Raw genomic sequence first — 21,102 nt, forward strand, 5'->3', positions numbered from 1 at the left:
GTTTTATATTTGTTGTGAGCTGCCTTGAGAAAACGTATGTCTTGAAAGGCAGGATAGAAATCTCTGGAATGAATGAATGAAATGATTCGGCCGTTGAGGCCTGATTTTTGTTTTTCATATTGGTCTGTGAGGTACTAAGGTACAAAATCGGGAGCACAAACAATAATTTGAGGGGAAGCGGTGCTGTCAATGTTGTTAAAGCCAAGTAGGTCTCCTTTTTGGTGTCTGGATGAGAGAATACTTTGGCAAACTTTGTGCGAGCTTGGTGGAGCTTTTTGAAGGAAGAATGGGATATAAGTCTAATCCAGTTTTAAAAAATTAAACATCTCTATATAAAACAGGGGGAAGGAAGAGAAAATCTGACCAATTTGTATGTTTACCCATGCAAACATTGACAAACAGCACACAGCTGCCAATCTCATTCCCATTGATTTTGGCTCTGCACTACAGTTCAATTTTCAGGAAAGGCATTTTATAAATGCTTATTATCAGGGGTGAAGGAGATTGAGGTGACGTTCTCAGAGCCCAAAGTACAGTGGTCCCTCAGAAGTCGAACGAAATCCATTCTGGAAGTCCGTTCGACTTCTGAAACGTTTGATTTTCAAATTGCGGCTTCCGATTGGCTGCAGGAAGCTCCTGCAGCCAATCGGAAGCCGCGTCAGACGTTTGGGTTCCAAAGAACATTCATAAACTGGAACACTTACTTCCAGGTTTGCGGCGTTCGGGAGCCGAAACGTTTGACTCGCAAGGCGTTTGGGATCCAAGGAACGACTGTAAAGGTCTCGTTTGCTGAGCCCACAAAGCTGCATTTATACAGAATCACACCACTGGTCCATCTTGCCTACCCTATTTTTGTCTGGCAGGGTTTGGCCTTTGTCTTGCCATCCAGTGTTTCAAAGGTCTTGCCAAGGATACCTGATATATCCTTGAAGTAGAAATGTCAGGAACGGAACCTGGGACCTTCAGCAAGCAAAGTAGGCCCTCTGCTGTCGCTTGTGACCCAATACCATCCCAAGTAATTGTGATTGAGACCCCCTGCTCTTTCTTTCGCATTCCCCTTTCGTACTTCAGATGACTAATCTGCGACGCAAGCTGGAAGAGTCGAAGGAAGACAATGCCAAAGTGACAGCTATGTTGGAGAATGTGTTGGGCTCTCATAACAAAATGCAGGTGGCTCTGGAGAAGATTCAGACTGAGCTGGGACGGAAGGATTCTGAGGTGGCGGAGCTGAAGAAGGACAGGTAACTTGGCTGCCTGCTTTGTATGGCATTCAAACACACATTTAGTGGGAACTTAAAAAAAAAAAACCTGAGTTGGATAATATAAGGGGGGAGATGAGAATTGCAGACAATAATATAAGGAATCATTTTGGGGGGAATCATTTCAAACTATCTGCTTTTTTACGAATGGTCTTCCCCGAAACACTGTGTGATTTATGGTCTCCATTTAAAAATAAGAAACTGGCTGCAGAGTGGGTAGAAATTGTGAGAGAGGTACTTAACTTCAGATAGATCAACATCAAATGAGGGAATGATGATAACCATTGACTAGGCTGAAAATGAATGGAAGAAAGACAAGAGACCTGGAAGGGGTCTCTCAATACGTTTGAAGAAAAGAAAAGGGAAAAGGAAAAGGTGGAACTTGAATGCTGTTTGTACTGATGCCATTGGAAAATTCAGGAGTAATTAATTTGGATGCTTTATGTAAAATGAGAAGTATTTGCTTTGAAAGCAAAACAGTACAAGCCATTGCTTATCTAAATGACAGTTTATTAAACCATAACCTAGTGCTGTGTGAGAACCCTGCCCAGCAGCCTAACATGTTTGTTCAGCACCATGAAACCACAGTCGGATGCCTTGGTGTGTTGCTGACGTATGGACCCTGGTTTGCTTTAACCACGGCTTGGTGTTACGGCGTTAGTCCTAGCCTTTGGTGTCTCTCCCCACCTCGGAAGCTTGGCAAACTACAAAGGCACGAGGAAGCAGCAGCTGGAAAACAATTCAAACTTTGAAGAAACAAGCTATGGTTGGATCGTCTGTGGGGCAACTCGTAGTTAAAATGTGGTTTGCTAAGCAAACCACGGCTTAGCATTATGTGCAAACCAAACCATTGTCTGAGAATATTCAAGGAGTCTTTCAACTGTGTACGCCTCAAGAGCAGAGTGGAATTAATTCAATCATAGTTGAGGCTCTTTTTTGATGGAATAAAAAAAAAAACCATGGAGGAAGCTTCCCTATCGCCCTTTGCTTTGTTTGTTCTCTCTTGCATCGTCTCCTTGCTTCCTTTTGCAGGACCCAAAGCCAGCAAAGAATTCTGATGCTAGAGGCAGAGCTGGAGGAATGCCACAGCAAAATGACCTTGCAATCTCAACACAGCTTTAAGGTAAAAATCAGCATCTTCCAGTGGCTATCAAAGACTAAAACCAGCAATACCTTCAGCGTGGATGGCCTGTCTGGAAGGACTGCATCCTGCAAAGCAGGAACAAAGTTCATTTGTCCGTAAATAGTTGGTGTAATTATTTTGAGCATAATGTATATTTGGCAACTGACTGTTCATTTTACTGGGTTTTTTCCCCCATCCATGAAGCCATTCCCAGATTAAGATTCGTAGCGACAGCTGCATAAGTTTGTTTAATCATCTGAATAAAATTGTTGTTTCACAACTGTATGCTTCATAAAGAGAATCATTGCTACCCTGTGCTTTTTCTCCCCCTAAAAAGATGGAAGCTCTTTGTAAAATTCTGGAGGCCTCCAAAGCAGACAACAAGAAACTTGCCCAAAATTTAGAGCAAACTTTGCAGACCAACAGTGCTCTGCAAAGCAAGCTTATGCTTATTCGAGATGAACTGGAAAGCAAAGAAGCCGAGTGCCAGGAACTAATGGAATGCAGGTAAGACTTAGCTAGGCAGGAGATTTTGCCTTTCCGGTCTGAACAGCCGGAAAGTCCGGATCTGACTTTTAAGGCAGTAGAAACTTGCTACCTGCTAAGCCATCAACTTGGCAAGCCAGGGCCCTAAATGTGCAGAGGGAGTCTGCAGCTTTGAAATTTGTCTGAGGAACCCAGAGTCTCGATGGGGAATGAATTGCAAAGGGAAGAAAAAGGATTTAACCTCCTTCCGTCTGGCCTGTAAGACAGAGCTATTCTGCCTGGCCTTTAATTTGAATTCAGCCTGATCTTTTATTTCCCTTCTCTTCCCTCCCCCTCCCCTTTTATGAAGATCACCCACTCTGAGACCCCACAGCTAATTCTCCCCTGGCCTCCTCGCTTGCCCAAGTAGGAGCAATTCAGCCCTGGGGTTATCTTATTGATTTTTGATTTTTGATTTTTATTGTTATTCATGTTTTTATACTGTATTTTATGCTGCTTTTATAATAAAGTGTTTTAAATTTGTTGTTAGCTGCCCTGAGCCCAGTTTTTGAACCGGGAAGGGTGGGGTATAAATATTATTATTATTATTATTATTATTATTATATTTGGGAAGCATCAGTGCTGCATGTTTTCAGACTTTACTTTCCTGAAAAAGCGAGCGACCTCCTGTTAATCTATTTTCCTCTGCCTTGCTAAAGGGACCAGTTAATTGAGGAAACCAAGTTGGAAGTAAAGTTGTATGCCGATCGCCTTGAGACTCTGAAGAAACAGTTTCAGACTGAGCGGGAAGTAACCAAGAAGGCTGCTCAAAAGGAATCGGCTGAGGTGTGAGGAGGTGGAAGAGTTTTGAGTTTTTCTTGGTGGTCACGGTTGCACGTAAATGCTACGGTGAAAATCCTGGCTTCATAAGCCAGGATATGCACGGGCTCCCTTTGGGCAAGTAGCTGAACAAGCCAGGATTCATCACTTAGCCGTTGCTTCCTGTTACGTATGAACCTGGAAAACTATGGTTAATGGCTTCCAAGCAAGCAAACTTTAAATCATGGATCATTCTCCCCACCCTCACATTCAACTTTTGATACTCTCTCGATATGTTGTACCTCTCCCTTCACTCTTATTTCCACCTTCTTACCCAAATTGATGTTTTTCTTTGTGTGTTCTCTTTCTAATTCTCCTAGAATTGTTCTTCCTTTCATTCTCCCTTTATTTATTTTTTACAAAATACAAACATGCCAGGAACGAAAAGCTTTTATCCTACCCAGAAACTGAATATTTTCCCATATATATGAGTTTCCAACTCTCAATAAATAAATGTGCTTAGCTGAGGTCCAGTATTACTATAATAAGTTAATTTCAGCATAAGTGCCACGACTCTGATTTTCTTTTCCTCTTTTGCTAACGTCCTTCAAGCCTAGTTTGCACATAATGCTAAACTATTGTTTTTTAAGCTGTGGCTGAGCATTTGTTAAACCATGGCTGCTGGGCAGTATTCACACATAACTGGTTTGTTTACTGTCAACAAAATCATAACTCGAAGCCACGGTTTGCTGTTGGCTTATTAACCATGGCTTGTTTGAACTGTGGCTTGGAATTGTGAGAACCCAGCATTGCCTCTTAAGACGTGATGAAAGAGCGGGTGGAAAACAAAACAAAGTTGGAGAAGTAAGCTATTCGTTGGAATTTTTGTGAGACAGCTCATGGTTAATCCATGGTTTGTAAAGCAACTCACTGCTTAAACAGCCATGAGCAAAATGTTTGGAAGGAAATTGCTCCTAGGGAAGCAAAGAGGGCTATGATTAGAAGCACTGCCCCCCCCCCGACTTAACAGCCAATTATTTTATTTTCTAGGTTTTGTGGGGGTGTATAGAGAAAGATGGGACGCAGTTGGCGCTGTGGGTTAAACTACAGAGCCTAGGACTTGCCGATCGGAAGGTCGGCGGTTCAAATCCTGACGACGGGGTGAGCTCCCATTGCTTGGTCCCTGCTCCTGCCAACCTATCAGTTCGAAAGCACATCAAAGTGCAAGTAGATAAATAGGTACCACTCTGGCGGGAAGGTAAACGGCGTTTCCGTGCGCTGCTCTGGTTCACCAGAAGCGGCTTAGTCATGCTGGTCACATGACCCGGAAGCTGTATGCCAGCTCCCTCGGACAGTAAAGCGAGATGAGCGCCGCAACCGCAGAGTCGTTCACGACTGGACCTAATGGTCAGGGGTACCTTTGCCCTTTACCTTATAGAGGAAGATGGGACACGGGTGGCGCTGTGGTCTAAACCACAGAGCCTAGGGCTTGCCGATCAGAAGGTCGGCGGTTTGAATCCCTGCGACAGGGTGAGCTCCCATTGTTTGGTCCCAGCTCCTGCCCACCTAGCAGTTTGCAAGCACATCAAAGTGTAAGTAGATAAATAGGTACTGCTCTGGAGGGAAGGTAAACAGCATTTCCATGTGCTGCTCTGGTTCGCCAGAAGCGGCTTAGTCATGCTAGCCATATGACCCGGAAGCTGTCTGTGGACAAACGCCAGCTCCCTCGGCCTATAGAGCAAGATGAGCGCGTCAACCCCAGAGTCGTTTGCGACTGGACCTAACGGTCAGGGGTACCTTTACCTTGATAGAGGAAGATAAAATGTGTGGTTCTTTCCCTAGGGTGGCTTTTTCATTCAGAACTGACCTAAAGGTGTCAACCAAGGTTCAGATGGCAGACATCACTTTTCAATTCCACCATGGATATATGCACCCCTGTGAATTTTCATGAGGCTGCAGCTGGCTAAAATCACAAGAACATTGATAGCAGCTTTGAGACTAGGTCAGACTTTTTGTCCATCTAGCTCAGGGTTCCCCAAACTTGGGTCTCCAGATGGTTTTGGACTACAATTCCCATCATCCCTGACCACTGGTCCTGCTACCTAGGGATGATGGGAGTTATAGTCCAAAAACAGCTGGAGACCAGAGTTTGGGAAACCCTGATCCAGTTTACCCGGAGTTTTAACCAGGGACTTGTCTTACTCTGAAGAAATAATAATAGCCCTAGGGCAGGGGTGAGGAACCTGAGACCCATGTATCAAAAACATGGCTGTCCATGATCTGGTGACTCTACCTGGGCAACACCTCTTCACCCAAGTCCCGCCTCCTCTGGCCACACCCATGTTTGCTTCTAGCCCTACTCATGTGGCCCCTGGGCTGAAAATATTCCCCCTTTCCACCAACAAGCCCTGGACAAATGGCCTTCAGGATAGGAAACCAAGACCTGGAAAGCTCTTGGGGTGATGGGAGCAGAACCATCGTTTAGAAGTGAGTGTTGAGCCCCCTTTTTTCTTCTTCTTGAAGTGAGCATGAACTTGCCCTTTCTTGGTGCCCTGTAGCTGAAGAAAGCCCTGGAGGAGGCCTGCACTAAATCTGGAGAAATGTCACGCCTTAACAGGGAACTGCGGGCAAAGGTCGCCGAGCAGGAGGCAGCACTGGCCAGTCAGAAGGAGAAGCTGAAGAGACAGAAAGCGTTAATCACGCAGTACTTCAATGCCAGGACTAACAATGCGCAAAATGCAGGAAGGATAAAGGTGAGCCGGTGTGCGAGGGTGTGTGTGTGTTTCATGCAAAAAATAATTTATTTATACTCCGCCCATCTGGCTGAGTTTCCCCAGCCACTCTGGGCAGTTCCCAATCAAGTGTTAAAAACAGTACAGCGTTAAATATTAAAAACTTCCCTGAACAGGGCTGCCTTCAGATGTATTTTAAAGATAGGATGGCTGCTTATTTCCTTCACACAGGGCGGGTGCCACTACCGAGAAGGCCCTCTGTCTGGTTCCCTGTAACCTCACTTCTCGCAATCAGGGAACCGCCAGAAGGCCCTCGGCACTGGATCTCAGTGTCCAGGCTGAACGATGGGGGTGGAGATGCTCCTTCAGGTATACAGGACCGAGGCAAATGATTTTAACACAGCCTGCAATCTACCATTTTGAAAGTTGCCCTCTCCACTCCCCAATATCAAACTGATACCAGATAGATAATTGAAACGGAGACTTCAAAGGGACCTGTTCACTGTGTTCCGGGAGGAGAATGTGTTTAGCCAAGTTTCCATTGCAACTGCAAACCAACTGGCTCCTGCTAAAGTAGATTAGTGCTTGTTGTTGTTTAGTCGTCTAGTCGTGTCCGACTCTTTGTGACCCCATGGACCGGAGCACGCCAGGCACCCCTGTCTTCCACTGCCTCCCGCAGTTTGCGCTACACAGTGCTAAATTGCACTGATACGTAATCTCTTAAGTTTCATTTGTATTTTCAGCACAGTTAAAAGCTGGTAAGTCAGTGTCTTCTATTGGATCAGTGCCGGGGAGGTAGGAGTTTGGCTTTTTCAGTTATATATGCTGTTTGGAAACAGGCAAAAGGTGTGTGCTCCACATCCATAGAAGCAGGTTTGATAGGCAATTGTGGCTGGATTTTTAGAAATTGCTGCATTAAAAGTATTAAGTACAGTGGTACCTTGGTTTGCATATGCAGTGGTGCCTCGCAAGACGAAATTAATCCGTTCCGTGAGGCTCTTCGTATAGCGGTTTTTTCGTCTTGCGAAGCAAGCCCATTGACAGTTTAGCGGATTAGCGCTATTAGCGGTTTAGCGGCTTTTAGCGGATCAGCTGATAAGCGGCTTAGGGCTTAGGAAAGGGGGGGGGAGGGAAAAAACCCCGCAGGAACTCGCAAGACATTTTCGTCTTGCGAAGCAAGCCCATAGGGAAATTCGTTTTGCGAAGCGCCTCCAAAACGGAAAACCCTTTCGTCTAGCGGGTTTTCCGTCTTGCGAGGCGTTCGTCTTGCGGGGCACCACTGTATTGGATGACAAACATGTCAAACCCGGAAATGTGTGTCGCGGTTTGCAACCTTTTTTTAGATGAGAAACAATTATTATTATTTTTGGAGGCCCCATTGGCGAAAGCGCGCCTTGGGTTACAACCTGTTTTGGTTTAAACTGACGTCCGGAACGGATTACTGTTGTAAACCAAGGTACCACTGTAATAAAACATGGATCATCATTACTCTCATTACTGTAGAGCACTGTTACCTGCTTTTCTCACCAGGTACCACTTGTCAAATGATTTTGAGGGAGTAGGAAAATTTAAGGATAAGTTGCATCTAGGGATGGGTGCCATATTGATATATCGCCCCAAGCCCGTTTGAAGTCCATACCCTGACACTGATTTCATAATTTTTGACCTGGCAATGTATTTCAAATCAAGATGTATGTGTGTGTTTTGCAAAAATCGCGATGTGGGAAAAACTGTGAAGTCAGCCAATGCCTCTACATAGTTCCATCCTTATTTCACATGTTGTGATATATCGGTACAGTGGTACCTCAGGTTACATACGCTTCAGGTTACAGACTCCGCTAACCCAGAAATAGTGCTTCAGGTTAAGAACTTTGCTTCAGGATGAGAACAGAAATTGTGTTCTAGCGGTGCGGCGGCAGCAGGAGGCCCCATTAGCTAAAGTGGTGCTTCAGGTTAAGAACAGTTTCAGGTTAAGTACACACCTCCAGAACGAATTAAGTACCGTATTTTTTGCACCATAACACTCACTTTTTTCCTCCTAAAAAGTAAGGGGAAATGACTGTGCGTGTTATGGAGGGAATGCCTACGGGTGGCATGCCTACGGATTTTCCTCCTCTAAAAACTACGTGCGTGTTATGGTCGAGTGTGTGTTATAGAGTGAAAATATGGTACTTAACCTGAGGTACCACTGTATATCGCAATGTTTAGCTGGTGATATATCACGAAGCTGAAAACCAGATATTGCCCAGCCCTAGGTGCAACAAGGAATTTGCTTAGGGCCGTCAATGCTAGCGCTTAAAATTCCTGGGCCTTTAGTTGACTGTCCCCATGATCTGCCTTTGCTTCATAGCCCTGTTTGCTGCCCAACACCCTGTCCCACTTTTTATGTCCAAGGGGAAGCAAGACGACAGCTGTGCAACATTGCTTTATTTTGGAGGGCAGTGCTATAGCCTCTCCCTCCTGGGCTTACTATTTGTGGGCACAATCCAGTGAGATTTAACTATACAGTGGTACCTCGGGTTAAGAACTTAATTCGTTCTGGAGGTCGGTTCTTAACCTGAAACTCTTCTTAACCTGAAGCACCACTTTAGCTAATGGGGCCTCCTGCTGCTGCCGCGCCACCGGAGCACGATTTCTGTTCTCATCCTGAAGCAAAGTTCTTAACCTGAGGTACTATTTCTGGGTTAGTGGAGGCTGTAACCTGAAGTGTCTGTAACTTGAAGCATCTGTAACCTGAGGTACCACTGTACTTCCTGTTGTTGAATTGCATTAGAACAAAACTTCAGGAGAGAGGCAGGCGCCGCTTAATAACTGCATTCTGTCATGGAAGCAAGGCATTTTCTTGGGACATTCCTCTATTCACTTTTGTGATTTATTTCCAGGAGATTGAAACGGAGCTGAGGCAAATGGAAGAGATGAAGCAGCAGTACCAGAAGAAAAACCACGAGCAGGTAGAATCTCTTTTCTGTGCAGCAGCTGGGACTGGAGACCAGATTGAAACGCGTGCATGGGGTCACGGGATCTGATTTCTTTTCATGCCATAGTCCCTTAGGATCAAAGAATTTGTCGCTGAGTTAACAACCCTGCAAGGCGAGATGCAGCAGCTAGCCCGAAATCAGCAAGCAATGGAAACGGAAAACAGAAACCTTGAGAACCAGCTGGTCGCAGAACAGAAGCAAAGGCAGCGGATTCAGGAAGAGTGTCAGGTAATGGCGCCACGGCGCCTCCCAGCTAAAGGGTTGCATGGCGATTCCCGCCTCCCCCCAGTTGGAATAAATAAAGACACGGGACACCATTGATTAAGGTTAATGGGCAAAAATTGGCCACAACTTTATTGGTTACAGGTAAGAGTGGTATTGGCTTAGGCACTGGTCCTATCAGACTATCCGGCTACAGCCTGTTAGCATGAAAACTGGAAAGGGGGGGCCCTGGGATGCACATCACTAGGAACCCCCCCCAGGGGTCACCGCTAGGGGGTGTGCTTTAGGCCCTGGCCGCCATAGGTTTCGGACGAGGCAACGCCCCCCAGAATCCTTTACCGGATTACCCTTAAATATTTGGGGGAGGTGATGGCGCTCCTCCCCCCCGACCCATCTACATAATAATACCCCTACCAATGCCCAACTGCCATAACCAAGAGATGTTGTGACGATTTGCTACGAGAAAAAAACCCAATGGCCAGTGCTAATTCGCCAAGTGGAAAAAAATCCTACCAGGCCCCTTAACGGCGACCAACCGAAGTCCAAAGCAAGGTCAGAAGGAAAACCTAAAGGGTGGGTGGGTGGGAAACCGAATCTGCAGCTGGGACGAAAAGGGGAGATCCCAGGGCCCCGCCAGCCTTTAATGACCCAGGCCACGCCCCCGGAGCCAGATGATTGGCTGGCTCTGGTGCTGACGCGGCCCGAGGATTCCCCTGATCACGCGGGGCTGGCTGATTGTTGGGGGCGTGAGCCCGCAGCAGCAGCAACACCACCTCCTCCTTATGTCAGAAGTCGCTTTGTGGGTGCTGAGCACACTTTGGTATTTGTCTCCATGGCAGCAGCTGCTCATGCCTCTATCATCTGCTCTCTTCCCCAGCCCCTAGCTCTGTACATCGTAAGAAGCAAAGAGGTCCATAGAAGTGAGCTTCTGTTTTCTAGGTTGGGTGTGGGGCATCTAGACCTAAGAGCAAATTGCTCTGCAGAAGAATGGCAAATGATTTCATTCTGACTTTTCCGTAACATTCAAGGCTTTGGAAGACACAGTCAGGCACTTGAAGAAATGCAAAGAGGAGACTGAGCAGAAATTGAAAGAAGCCAGCAAAGAGTCAGAACATGTAAGTATCAAAGCAGAGAGGGAGAGGGATTGCCGTGTCAGTATAACACGACAGTATCGCAGCTGAGCAGCGAGAGGTGTAACCGTATCAAAGAAAAAGAGAGTTCGGTATGATAGCTGTAGAGACTTCTGAGCATGTGAGGGGGAATTCACATGAAATATACACACACTTGCATGAATGTTGTTGCAAATCAGCTGGAGGTGACACATTCCTAAGAGTTGTGCCTCAGATTACAGCACTGCTGTTAAATCCTTACTGTGCAAAGGGTGGGTGCACAATTTCTTGTATTCTAGGCTACTCTACATACAACTATATTCACTTTACCCAGTCATGCCTAACCTTAACATTACAAAATATTAGTTACGCATTTGCGTGCTAACATTGTAATGTGTCCACAAATGTGCACTCTGGTTTTCACAAAACCTATTTAATGGTCTTGCTTTCATAAATGATATTATTGTTTTGTTAATTAAGTTGCAAGCAAGATATTTAAGAGGCCAAGCTCGGTAGGTACAGTAAGAGGGGTCCTTAAAAGATGATAAGCATTTATTTTGCTTTATATAACAATAATACAAAACGGGATCTGATCCCGTTTTGGGGAGTACGATATATGTCTGATCCTTATCAGACTTGTACTGATGACTGGGAACAAGGAAGGCACCTCATGATGAATTAGCCTGATGTCTTTACAGAAAGACATTCAAAGATGTAGAAACCTTTTGACAAGGTGATTTGTTTCAAAGGATCCCTGGACCATGAGGTTGGAATGTAACTGAGTTTGAATGCCTTCCCCGCTGCAGATAACTGCTAACCTTGAGGAAGCTCACCACTGGTTCAAGTCTAAGTTCGATAGTCTGCAGCGTGAACTGGTGAAAAACAGGCAGAAGAACCTTGGAGAATACTTCTGTGAGGAGCATGAGAAAGAGGTCAGTAAGGGCACACCTCCCGCAGACAAAAAAAAGGTGTCATGGCACAGGCTCGCTAATGGTTTGTTCCCTTGTTTGTGCTGCTGCTGAGAGCAGTAGTACACTGGGAGTGCCTGTAAAAATTCAGTTTTATGCGCTATGAAAGATGGTTGCAATCAATCTTTATGCTTGTGCCAAGAGACCTCAAGATTTGTTCGTTTTTAAAATGGCAGTGTGAAGAATTCATGAGCGAGCGCCCTTTTTTTTACTCATGGCTCATTTTACTAGCTGTCTGGGGGAAGAAATCCAACAGGTGAAGCTTTCTTAAATGTGGAGGTGGGCTGCCAATGTCCTTCATTTCATGTGCCTTCCAGAGGCATAGAGGCTTCCAAGAGGAAGGAAGTTGGTACCTTAATTGGAAGAATAATCATAACAAATGCAAAGGATTGTAAATGTTGAAGCGTTTATCAGCTTTCTTCCTCAAACCCTTCAGCCTTCATCCTCCATGAGAGACAGTCCCTCACTGAAAACTCACCTCTGTTCTGAACTTAACAGATTATCTGGCTGTTCCAGATATTTATTGCTGGACTGACTTTCCTCTGATAGATGAAGGCATCCGCTTACTAGATTAGTGGATCTTAGAGGTTTGTGTGTGTTTTAGGCGTAGCCAAGAGTTACGACCTGGCCCTATCAATCCAAAAGGCTGATCGGTTCGCCTTACATCAATATTTTCTCTTGCATGTTCTGTGAGTTACTTGCTGCTCTGACTAAGCATCCTATGTGTCAACAGGAAAGGCCGACCAAGCTTCCTTCTCAGGCATGCCTGAAGCGCTGGGAGACCAAGAACCACCTGCAGTTCATCAAGAGGAAATATCTAAGTGAGCTGAACAAGTGAAGGGCTGCTTTGCCAGGAGGTTCCAGGCTGCAAGGTATAATCCTGTACCTGTGAACACCACTTCTCAGGCTGCCGGTGATGCTATACCTAGGCAGAGCCTAAGGCTGGACCTATTATGTGAGCATCCATCTATACTTCCTGAAGCTAGCAGAGGAAGAGCTCCTGTGTGAACTAGCTGTGCTCTATAGGAATGAAGAAAAAGTCCTTTTTAAAAAGTGTATATATATATATATATGCACACACAAACTTGACTGGCAGCTAGGAATCCTCTAAATCTTTGGGTTCAGCTTTCTGATTCTTATAACGCCTCTGGGGAACTTTCAAACTGTTTTATTAAAAAACTGTTTCTACAGCCCCCCCACCCTCCCCCTGGGGTCTTTAAATCCCTGCAATTACATCTCTGCACACAGTGAGGGGCAAGCTTGTGCCAAATACATGCGCAAGCAGCCCAGAGGGTGTAACGGCTACAGGATAGGCTTCTCTGTAGGTAAAGGCCTTGGGGACTTTTGGAAAAATAGCAGAGCTGAATCCTAAAACGGGGCAGTGCCGTAGGTTATTTAAACGCACCAATGCTGGTTTCAGAAATGTCTATGTCTCCCTTCATCAGCTTGCCATGTTCCATGGGATAGGACTTGTGCTCGCTCAAAGCTACCCTTCAACATACATCATCTCCTGCTATAAAAGTGCAGAGCTTGCTGAAAATGCTTTTCCTCTAACATAACTACTCAGACAGTAACAGTCCGCACCTATATCTTGCAGGGGGAGCAAATATGATGTCGTCAGGATGGTGGGCTCGAACCCACAGCAGCCTCAGGCGGCATGGACGACAGGGCAGGAATAATGGGAGCTGTAGCCTAAAACATCTGAACAGCACTATGTTGGCTATTCCTGCTATGTACTGAACCTTATCCTCTTCCCTGAGTATCAAGAGGTTGTGGGTGCCTTGCTCTGCTCATTAACTATTAGGTAAGGCAAACCCAAAGGCACAAAACAATCCAGTATATCATTGGTGATGAAATATTATGCAAACAGTGATTACTCTAGTCTAGAATCTTTAAAGTGGAAGGGGTAGGTGACAAATTCACACAGCTAGGAACAGTTGCTTGGGCACCAAGCAGAGCTAGCCTCAGAGCCACCCTAAATCATGGGCAAAAATGTACTGTACTTCTGGTATCTTTCTTCTTGTTTTTGACCACTACCGTGTAATATATAAATCTGATGTGTGTGTGTAGGGAGGAGGGGCGTGTGTGTATTTAAAAATTAAAGCATACTTCTTGTTTTCTACAACAGTCTGTGTTTCTCTCCCTGTTGAACAACCTCTTCTTCCTCTTTAAGCTGTAATACATGAAGATGAGGTGAGTTCACCTGTAGGACGACATGTTTCGTATACGAGAAGTAATGACAGTTGGAAATATAGTAATGTATAAATTTAATCAAACAAGCCTTAACTCCTTTCTGGAACCACAATTTTTTTTAAATCAGCGTCAAGCAGCCAATAACTTGTTTATAAGAGCAATATATATATATATATATATATATATATATATATATATGCAAAGGACAGGGTAGAGGGAATAAGAGCTTGTGACAGGATAGTTTAAGACTGCAATCCTGTGCATACGAGTGGTTGTAGATACCCTTAATAATAATAATATTATTTATATGCCACTCTGGGCAGCTTCCAACAAACTGAAACACATTAAGACATCAAATATTAAAAACTTCTATACACAGGGCTGCCTTGTTGATTGTGTTTCTGAAGGGTAACTAGGTGGATCCTTCTTTGCAGTATACTGGCAATCAAGAGTGGCTTGGTAGAGTTAGCACCTTACAGCACAATCCCATATATGTCTGCTCAGAAATAAGTCACAATGGGTCTTGCTTCAAGGTGAGCAGGTATCGCTTTAGTTCAAACCATCTCTGTCTCTCCGGTTTCAGAAAAGCAAAAAAATGGTTAGATTTCACAGACAAGTTCACATGGGCGCAGACAAACAATACAGTAACTTCAGAATCTCCTTAGTAATGAACTGTTGGACAAAACACACACACACAGAAAAAGGATCCAAAGGTTTCGCTAGGTTCGTCGATTATGGGGTATTCCCGATTATGGGGTATATCCTTGAAAGCAGGCAGCTGATCTTCTTCCACTGAAGAGGTAGAAGCCTTTTTGCTGGTGAGTTATCTAGCACATTTCGTTTACTCGTGCTCTCTCCCAATTGCACATCCTGAACAAAATGTCCCAAATTCCATATGCTTGGCTATTAAGATATGCGACTTACTCAGTTCACAATGTGTATGTTAAAAAACACTGCACGTTCCAGCACACCTGTCAGGTTGGGGTCAGTGTCACGTCTCAGATCTGCTCAATCCGTAGCAAGGATCCTCTCTGTGAAAACTTGCACCATCTACTTGGCTGCTTCACGTTCAGCCAATCCGGAGAAATCTTTAAGCATAGGTTTGCCCGGTGTCACAAAGCCTCTGATCCATGAAAGGCAGCAGCCTATTACCAGGTTCCTCAAAAGCAAGGAAAGTAATCCATCTGATTTCATTCAATTAGTTTTTGATGCCGGCCTTCACCTCACACAATTCCGTACGTGTACAACATTTTCCGAGCCATTCTAATATTTCCACTGCTCTGGTAGATGAGCGATAAATTGAAGGCAATATCCCTTCGCAAGTCCGTCTGGTCTGCTTCTATTCCCTAGTTGAGGGAAGAAAAACAACTTGCCTGAACAAGCGCAACAAAAGGGGTACTTGTCACATATTGCATACATGACAATCCAGCAGTTTTGTTTGTTTTTTTAATAATTTTTATTGAATGATTTTATGTTACAAAAAACAATACAGCCATACTACCACTAAATATAATTAAGAAATAAAAATTACATACATCAATATTTAGTTTATTTGTTATTTACCGTCTTATTTCCTCCCAAACATTGCATACAACACACATATGTGCACACACCCACACCCACACACAAAATGATAATAATGAAAGTAAATATTTTTTCCCTTTTTATCTTCCAAAATCTTTTCTTCAACTTTGACTTCCTGTCAAGTCCCTTTGCATATATTTTATCTTACATTTGAGTGTACACAAAACAATAAACCTTTCTATATAATTTTTCTAATACATTCTGAAAACATAATAAATCCTTAATTGTTATCCACTTCCTTTTAGTTCCTTTATCACTCGAATGCTAGCACAGAGTCAAAACTATTATTGTATTTTTGAACATAACTTCTATAACCATCCCATTTTCCTGCAAATTTTTGCTTTGAGTTTCCTCTGAGTTTGCTAGTCAATTGAGCCGTCTCCACCAATTCCTGTAATTTGATTTGCCAATCTGTTATTTTTGGAGCCTCATGATCTTTCCATCCCTTGGCCACAAGTATACGAGCCGCTGCGGTTGCATACAAGAATACCTCTCTTAGATTTTTTGAAAATCCAGCAGTTTTATCGCAGACATTCCAGCCTGCCAAAGCTCGCATTCTGAAAGGTCTCCAATCCTCTTTCAGAAGGCAAGTGGTGGTAGGCATCTCTCTTTTAACACAGATTTTGAATTTGCTACACTTCTCGAGAAATTATAAAGTTTATTATATACGCAGGCAAACCCCTGGGATGACTCTGAAACTGTGTGTCAAGATGGTCAAACTTATTATTTTTTAAAGCCCAGCAACATAGCTGAGTCTTTGTGTGGCGGATGAAGTACGTTCTGAAGCAGCAAGCTCCTCCTTAGTGCACAACCTGCTAGGGAAATGGAAGGACAGGATTTTTCATAGGAAATGCCAACTGTTCCTTTCCTTCCAGCAGCAGTAACATTAAGGCCACTTCAGATGGGACTAGTGGTCTACTCATCTCAAAGCAGTGCAACATACAAACTGAAGCCCGGGCAGCTTCCATGAGATGCAAAAGTCAACTTTTCAATGCATACAAGAATAGATTTCCTGTCTGTGGAGGGTGGTATTGTCTTAATTCCTCATACGTTTATGCAAGACTTAATGATCAGAATTATGTGCTGTTTTTAAAGCCAGTGCTGCGGGGGGGGGGGGGGAGAGAGAGAGAGAAAGAGAGAGAGATGGAATTTGCCAGCATTTGCTTGGTATGGTCATGACTTTCTAATACAATCAGGCAACTAGGCCTGACCTGGTCATGAAATGCATCAAGGGGCACAATTTATCGATAACCCATTTCGAATGGAGTCCCTTGGGCACAAATCTCAACCTTGCTGTCTCTTGGGGTTGGCGATGTTAGCATTTTTAGCTGCCTGGGGAGTGTAAGCACACTTCCTAGAAAAGCTCTATTGTTGGTGTTTTGCACTATTTGTCCTGCTTTTTCAGCAAGAAACCTTCCAGCTACCTACCCAAAATTACGTTTTGTGCTTCTAATTTATTTATTTATTTTGCAAATCTTTAACACCTCTTATTAAAAGCGGTACCACTTTGGATTACCTCCCTTGGCCTTCCACAATGTCAGGAAATGGAGCATAGCATGCTAAAACCATTAATGGAGAACCCTGCACTTTGCAAGCCTGGCTCAAGTGTCTGTGTTTCAATTATAATGGGCTAAGATTTCCATACATTACCTCTAGGACCAGAGGGGGAAGCTCCAGTGCCTTCTGGTAATAGTGAATTGCCAAATGTACCAATCCCAACTGATGAAGGCCACGGCCTAAGTTGTAAAAAGATTCTTGGCAGGAACCACGGAGGCTCAGATATTGCTGGAGGAACGAGAAGCCCTGTGTACAAGGTGGGAGAGGGAGAAAGGTCTCGTGTGAAAACCAGAAATTCTAAGAAACAAGGAGCAGTAAGTCATATGTAGAGCTGCCTTTGCCCCCAGTAAGATTTCTTGCCCCCACTTTGAATACAGTCGTACCTTGGAAGTCGAACAGAATCCATTCCAGAAGTCTTTGAATTCCAAAATGTTTGGAAACCAAAGCACGGCTTCTGGTTGGCTGCAGGAAGCTCCTGAAGCCAATCGGAAGCCCCGTCAGATGTTCAGCTTCCAAAAATAGTTCACAAAACCAGAACAGTCACTACTGGGTTTGCAGTGTTCGGGAGCCAAAACATTCAGGAACTAAACTGTTACAAAACCAAGGTACGACTGTACTTGGAATGAGAATGGAATTTTAAAACCAGCCATTCCCATGTTGTTTAAAAATGTTGTCCAAGATTAAAATAATCTGAAAGAGTCAAGAGCAGGTTGCAATGGAAGTCAAAAGGATTCCCAGGGCCATTCTCTCTGGATGAGCAGGTTTTTAAGTCCACCATTCTCCCAACTCTCAAAACTAGGACTTGGTCAGATGCTAGCATACAGTACAAGGATGAGGAGTTGAAGAAAACAGATTGACTATGGCCCTAGGAAGAGAAAACACAAGCCCCTCACCCTGGATCCTGCCCAATGTTATCTGCTCTGTCTGTAGTCCATCTTACATTGCATTCTGATCATTTTGTTTGCTTACTGGGTCTTTTGGAAAAACCCCACAAAGTGGCAATTCCAATACATATGTTTCTTCTCTCTGCATCCTGCCCCAAATCTTAATACATAACTATACTTGCAGTCCCAATTTGTTTGGGAAAACGAAGCAAAAAACCCTGGCAAAACGTTATTTCTTCCAATGTAGGAGAATAAAACTCATGAAAAAGTTCTTTAAAACCATAATGATAATTACCAGGCCAAATTCACTTGACAATGCTTGAGTTGTCAAGTCTCCAGTCTCCCTTCTTTTTTAACATGCTCATTTTCTCTTTTTTTAACATGCCCATTTTTTAAAAAGTCTCCCTTCTTTTTTAACATGCCCATTTTCTCTTAAGAATCTCAGCCTATCCCTGTAACCAAGAAAGCCAAGAGTGCCTAACTATCTTGTTCCCCATGAGCACTGTGAATAGTGCTCATTCTGCTGGAAGAATTACATCCAGAATGGGATTGATCGCTGTGATTTCAGACTTAAATCCAGAAGGGTGGGCCAGCCACATCCAAATGTAAGAGACCAACGGAACAAAGAGAACTGGATTAAATAAAACACAAGAGAAGGCAAAATACACACTCCTCTGCCAAGGTGACAGACAAGCAGTAGAACAGACTTGATATAATGTACAGTATTTTGTTCTGTCAGCTATTCCACTCAGAGAAGGCTAAAAATCCAAACAGGTAAATAGTTTTCAAGCTGTATAAAGGTAGAATACAATCCAGTCAAGGCGTAGACATTTTCATTCTCGTTAGCTGGAATGGGAGAGAGTTAAGCTCACATTCATCAAATCGTCTCCAGTAAAAATCAGTGGGACTTAAAAAGTGTTTCACTGGGACTGGATTGCATTCCATCTCTATATATGTTAACTTAGACTTTAGGCAGTAAGCTAGGAATCTTAAACAGCAGCAACATTTTGTTAGGTTTCTGTTGACATATTCAAAACCCCACTGAGTTCAATGAGATTCATTCCCAAGGAAGTGAAAATAGAACTGCAGCCTTAATCTTAGGGCATTTAGGAGTTATAAAATCAATATAAGGGAAGAAAATTCTGCTTTGGTTTTGAATGGGGGAAAGGCAGAATAAAATTATTATGTAGTTAAGAAAAACGAAGCCTACAGTCATTTGTTTTTAGTACTTCCAGTACAATTTGTGTGTTAAGAGACCTATGGTTGCAAAGGTCTGTTTGATAAATCCCAGCAGAAAATACATTCTGGGAGCTCATAGCTGTGGTAGAAAAATGGTATAGAGGTGAAACAACACAAAATGTCTGAGGCTATTTGCCCACAATGTACTTAACCCATATATTCTCCACAGCAAACCAAGTGTTTAAACAGAGAGCCATACGTGTGTGTAAAACTGTAACAAAATGATCAGTAATGACTTCAGAGTAAGCTGCACTCAGGGGAAACCATAATAAGACCCATTTCAACCCTTGCCACTCAACATGATAGATGATAGATGATAGATAGATAGATAGATAGATAGATAGATAGATAGATAGATAGATAGAATTTATTATTTATACCCTGCCCATCTGGCTGGGTTTCCTCAGCCACTCTGGGCAGCTCCCAACAGAATATTAATAACACGATAAAACATCATAGCATGAGAACATGCTATTATGCAAGCATGTGCTACAAAAGAGGAAGAGTGGGATAAAAATCCAAAAAAAATAAACTCACCTGGACTATAAGCGCATGCCTTTTTAACACATACTTCTGAGAGGCCATGTGGATGAAAGTCAGGCCTATACAAAGGCTATAGAGAGGCTCGTTGGGATTACTACGGAAAGCTTGTACGTACTGCCCTAGGATGAAACAGCGAATGGCTTTGAAATACTGTTTATTAAAACCACATGCTTAACAAAAAGGCTTTCGGATACTTCCATAAAGAACACAGCTCACTGAAGTTGCCTTTGCCTGAACCCCCTCTTCCCCATCTTCCTTCGCCACCCCACTATTCAGCAGGAACCCCTGACCTTCAGGGGAACTTTTTCAGCAGAGCTCCTACTAGGGAGGAGGTGGAGATGGCAACGGGAACATAACAGCTCTGTAATCCAACCCATGGATTTCTTACATATGTGGATTACACTGTTTTTTCAAGCATCAGATTCAGTGGAATCCCTACTTACGCAGGGGTTCTGTTCCCGGCCGCCCATTCTGCCTCCACACCTGCCCCCTTTTGGCTCCAAAAACAACACGCATTGTTGTCAGTGGGAGTGCATGTGCTGATCACACAGAAGTGGGGAAACGCCTGCATTCTGCTTACGGTTCAACTTCCACAGCTCGTGAGTTACGAACAGCAAATTCCTTTTCATTCCTGACCATAAGTTGCTATGCTTTTTTACTTACTAAAAACTCCCTATAGATTCTTCACAAATATTCACACACATATAGGCTCCGATTTACACTATGTCCATTAACAATTATTTAGCTAAATGATGAAAGCAAACCAGCATCACCTTTCACCTCTACTCAGAGGGGCAGCTGTGCAACAAAAGCACGCAGCCTCATGCGGCACTTTAAAAGGCTAACGGATTAATTATGGCAAAAGCTATTTTGGTTTAGAGTCTTGTTTATCAGGTATCTGCCTGACAGGCAATCGGTTTTGACAATGCTCATCAGATCTGAGTGGATAAGAGCTTTGTGAGCACACCCACAGACATGCAGCCTTCTGCAGAGCTTCCAGTGTCCTAATCAAGGACATTATCTAAGCCCACTCTTTCTCAAACCTGGGTTCCCAGCTCTTGTTGGACTAGAACATGGGTAGGCAATGTTTAGAAGGCCCCATCGCCTTCTAAATCCGGCCCGCGGATGGTCCGAGAATCAGCCTTTTTTTACATGAATAGAATGTGTCCTTTTATTTAAAATGCATCTCTGGGTTATTTGTGGGGCCTGCCTGGTGTTCTTACATGAGTAGAATGTGTGCTTTTATTTAAAATACATCTCTGGGTTATTTGTGGGGCCTGCCTGGTGTTCTTACATGAGTAGAATGTGTGCTTTTATTTAAAATACATCTCTGGGTTATTCGTGGGGCATAGGCATTTGTTCTTCTTTAAAAAAATCAAAATATAGTCCAGCCCCACACAAGGTCAGAGGGACAGTGGACCGGCCCC

The 21,102-nt window shown here is 43.7% G+C and overlaps 2 protein-coding genes across 4 annotated transcripts in view; one reads left to right on the plus strand and one right to left on the minus strand.

The window, feature by feature from the left end:
- The window catches only part of CCDC150 (coiled-coil domain containing 150), a 51,713-nt gene extending 37,728 nt beyond the window's left edge, over positions 1 to 13,985 (plus strand). Inside the window, exons 18-28 of one of the 3 annotated variants that reach the window (XM_081862826.1) lie at positions 1,072 to 1,241; positions 2,292 to 2,382; positions 2,720 to 2,889; positions 3,567 to 3,693; positions 6,225 to 6,419; positions 9,281 to 9,349; positions 9,443 to 9,604; positions 10,627 to 10,713; positions 11,514 to 11,639; positions 12,409 to 12,547; positions 13,804 to 13,985. In XM_081862826.1, the coding sequence (XP_081718952.1) occupies positions 1,072 to 1,241; positions 2,292 to 2,382; positions 2,720 to 2,889; positions 3,567 to 3,693; positions 6,225 to 6,419; positions 9,281 to 9,349; positions 9,443 to 9,604; positions 10,627 to 10,713; positions 11,514 to 11,639; positions 12,409 to 12,513 (1,302 nt within the window). In that variant the 3' untranslated portion in view covers positions 12,514 to 12,547; positions 13,804 to 13,985. The other 2 variants (XM_081862825.1, XM_081862824.1) reach the window with 2 other exon arrangements.
- A 404-nt stretch (positions 13,986 to 14,389) lies between these two features.
- The window catches only part of GTF3C3 (general transcription factor IIIC subunit 3), a 28,914-nt gene continuing 22,201 nt past the window's right edge, over positions 14,390 to 21,102 (minus strand). The window contains exons 16-18 of the mRNA XM_081869913.1: positions 19,670 to 19,794; positions 17,103 to 17,255; positions 14,390 to 15,214 (exon numbers count right to left, since the gene is read on the minus strand). Of these exons, the coding sequence (XP_081726039.1) occupies positions 15,092 to 15,214; positions 17,103 to 17,255; positions 19,670 to 19,794 (401 nt within the window). The 3' untranslated portion in view covers positions 14,390 to 15,091. The remainder of the gene's footprint in view (positions 15,215 to 17,102; positions 17,256 to 19,669; positions 19,795 to 21,102) is intronic.

The sequence above is a fragment of the Podarcis erhardii genome, assembly GCF_964252035.2.
Source record: "Podarcis erhardii genome assembly, chromosome: 1".
NCBI lineage: Eukaryota > Metazoa > Chordata > Lepidosauria > Squamata > Lacertidae > Podarcis > Podarcis erhardii.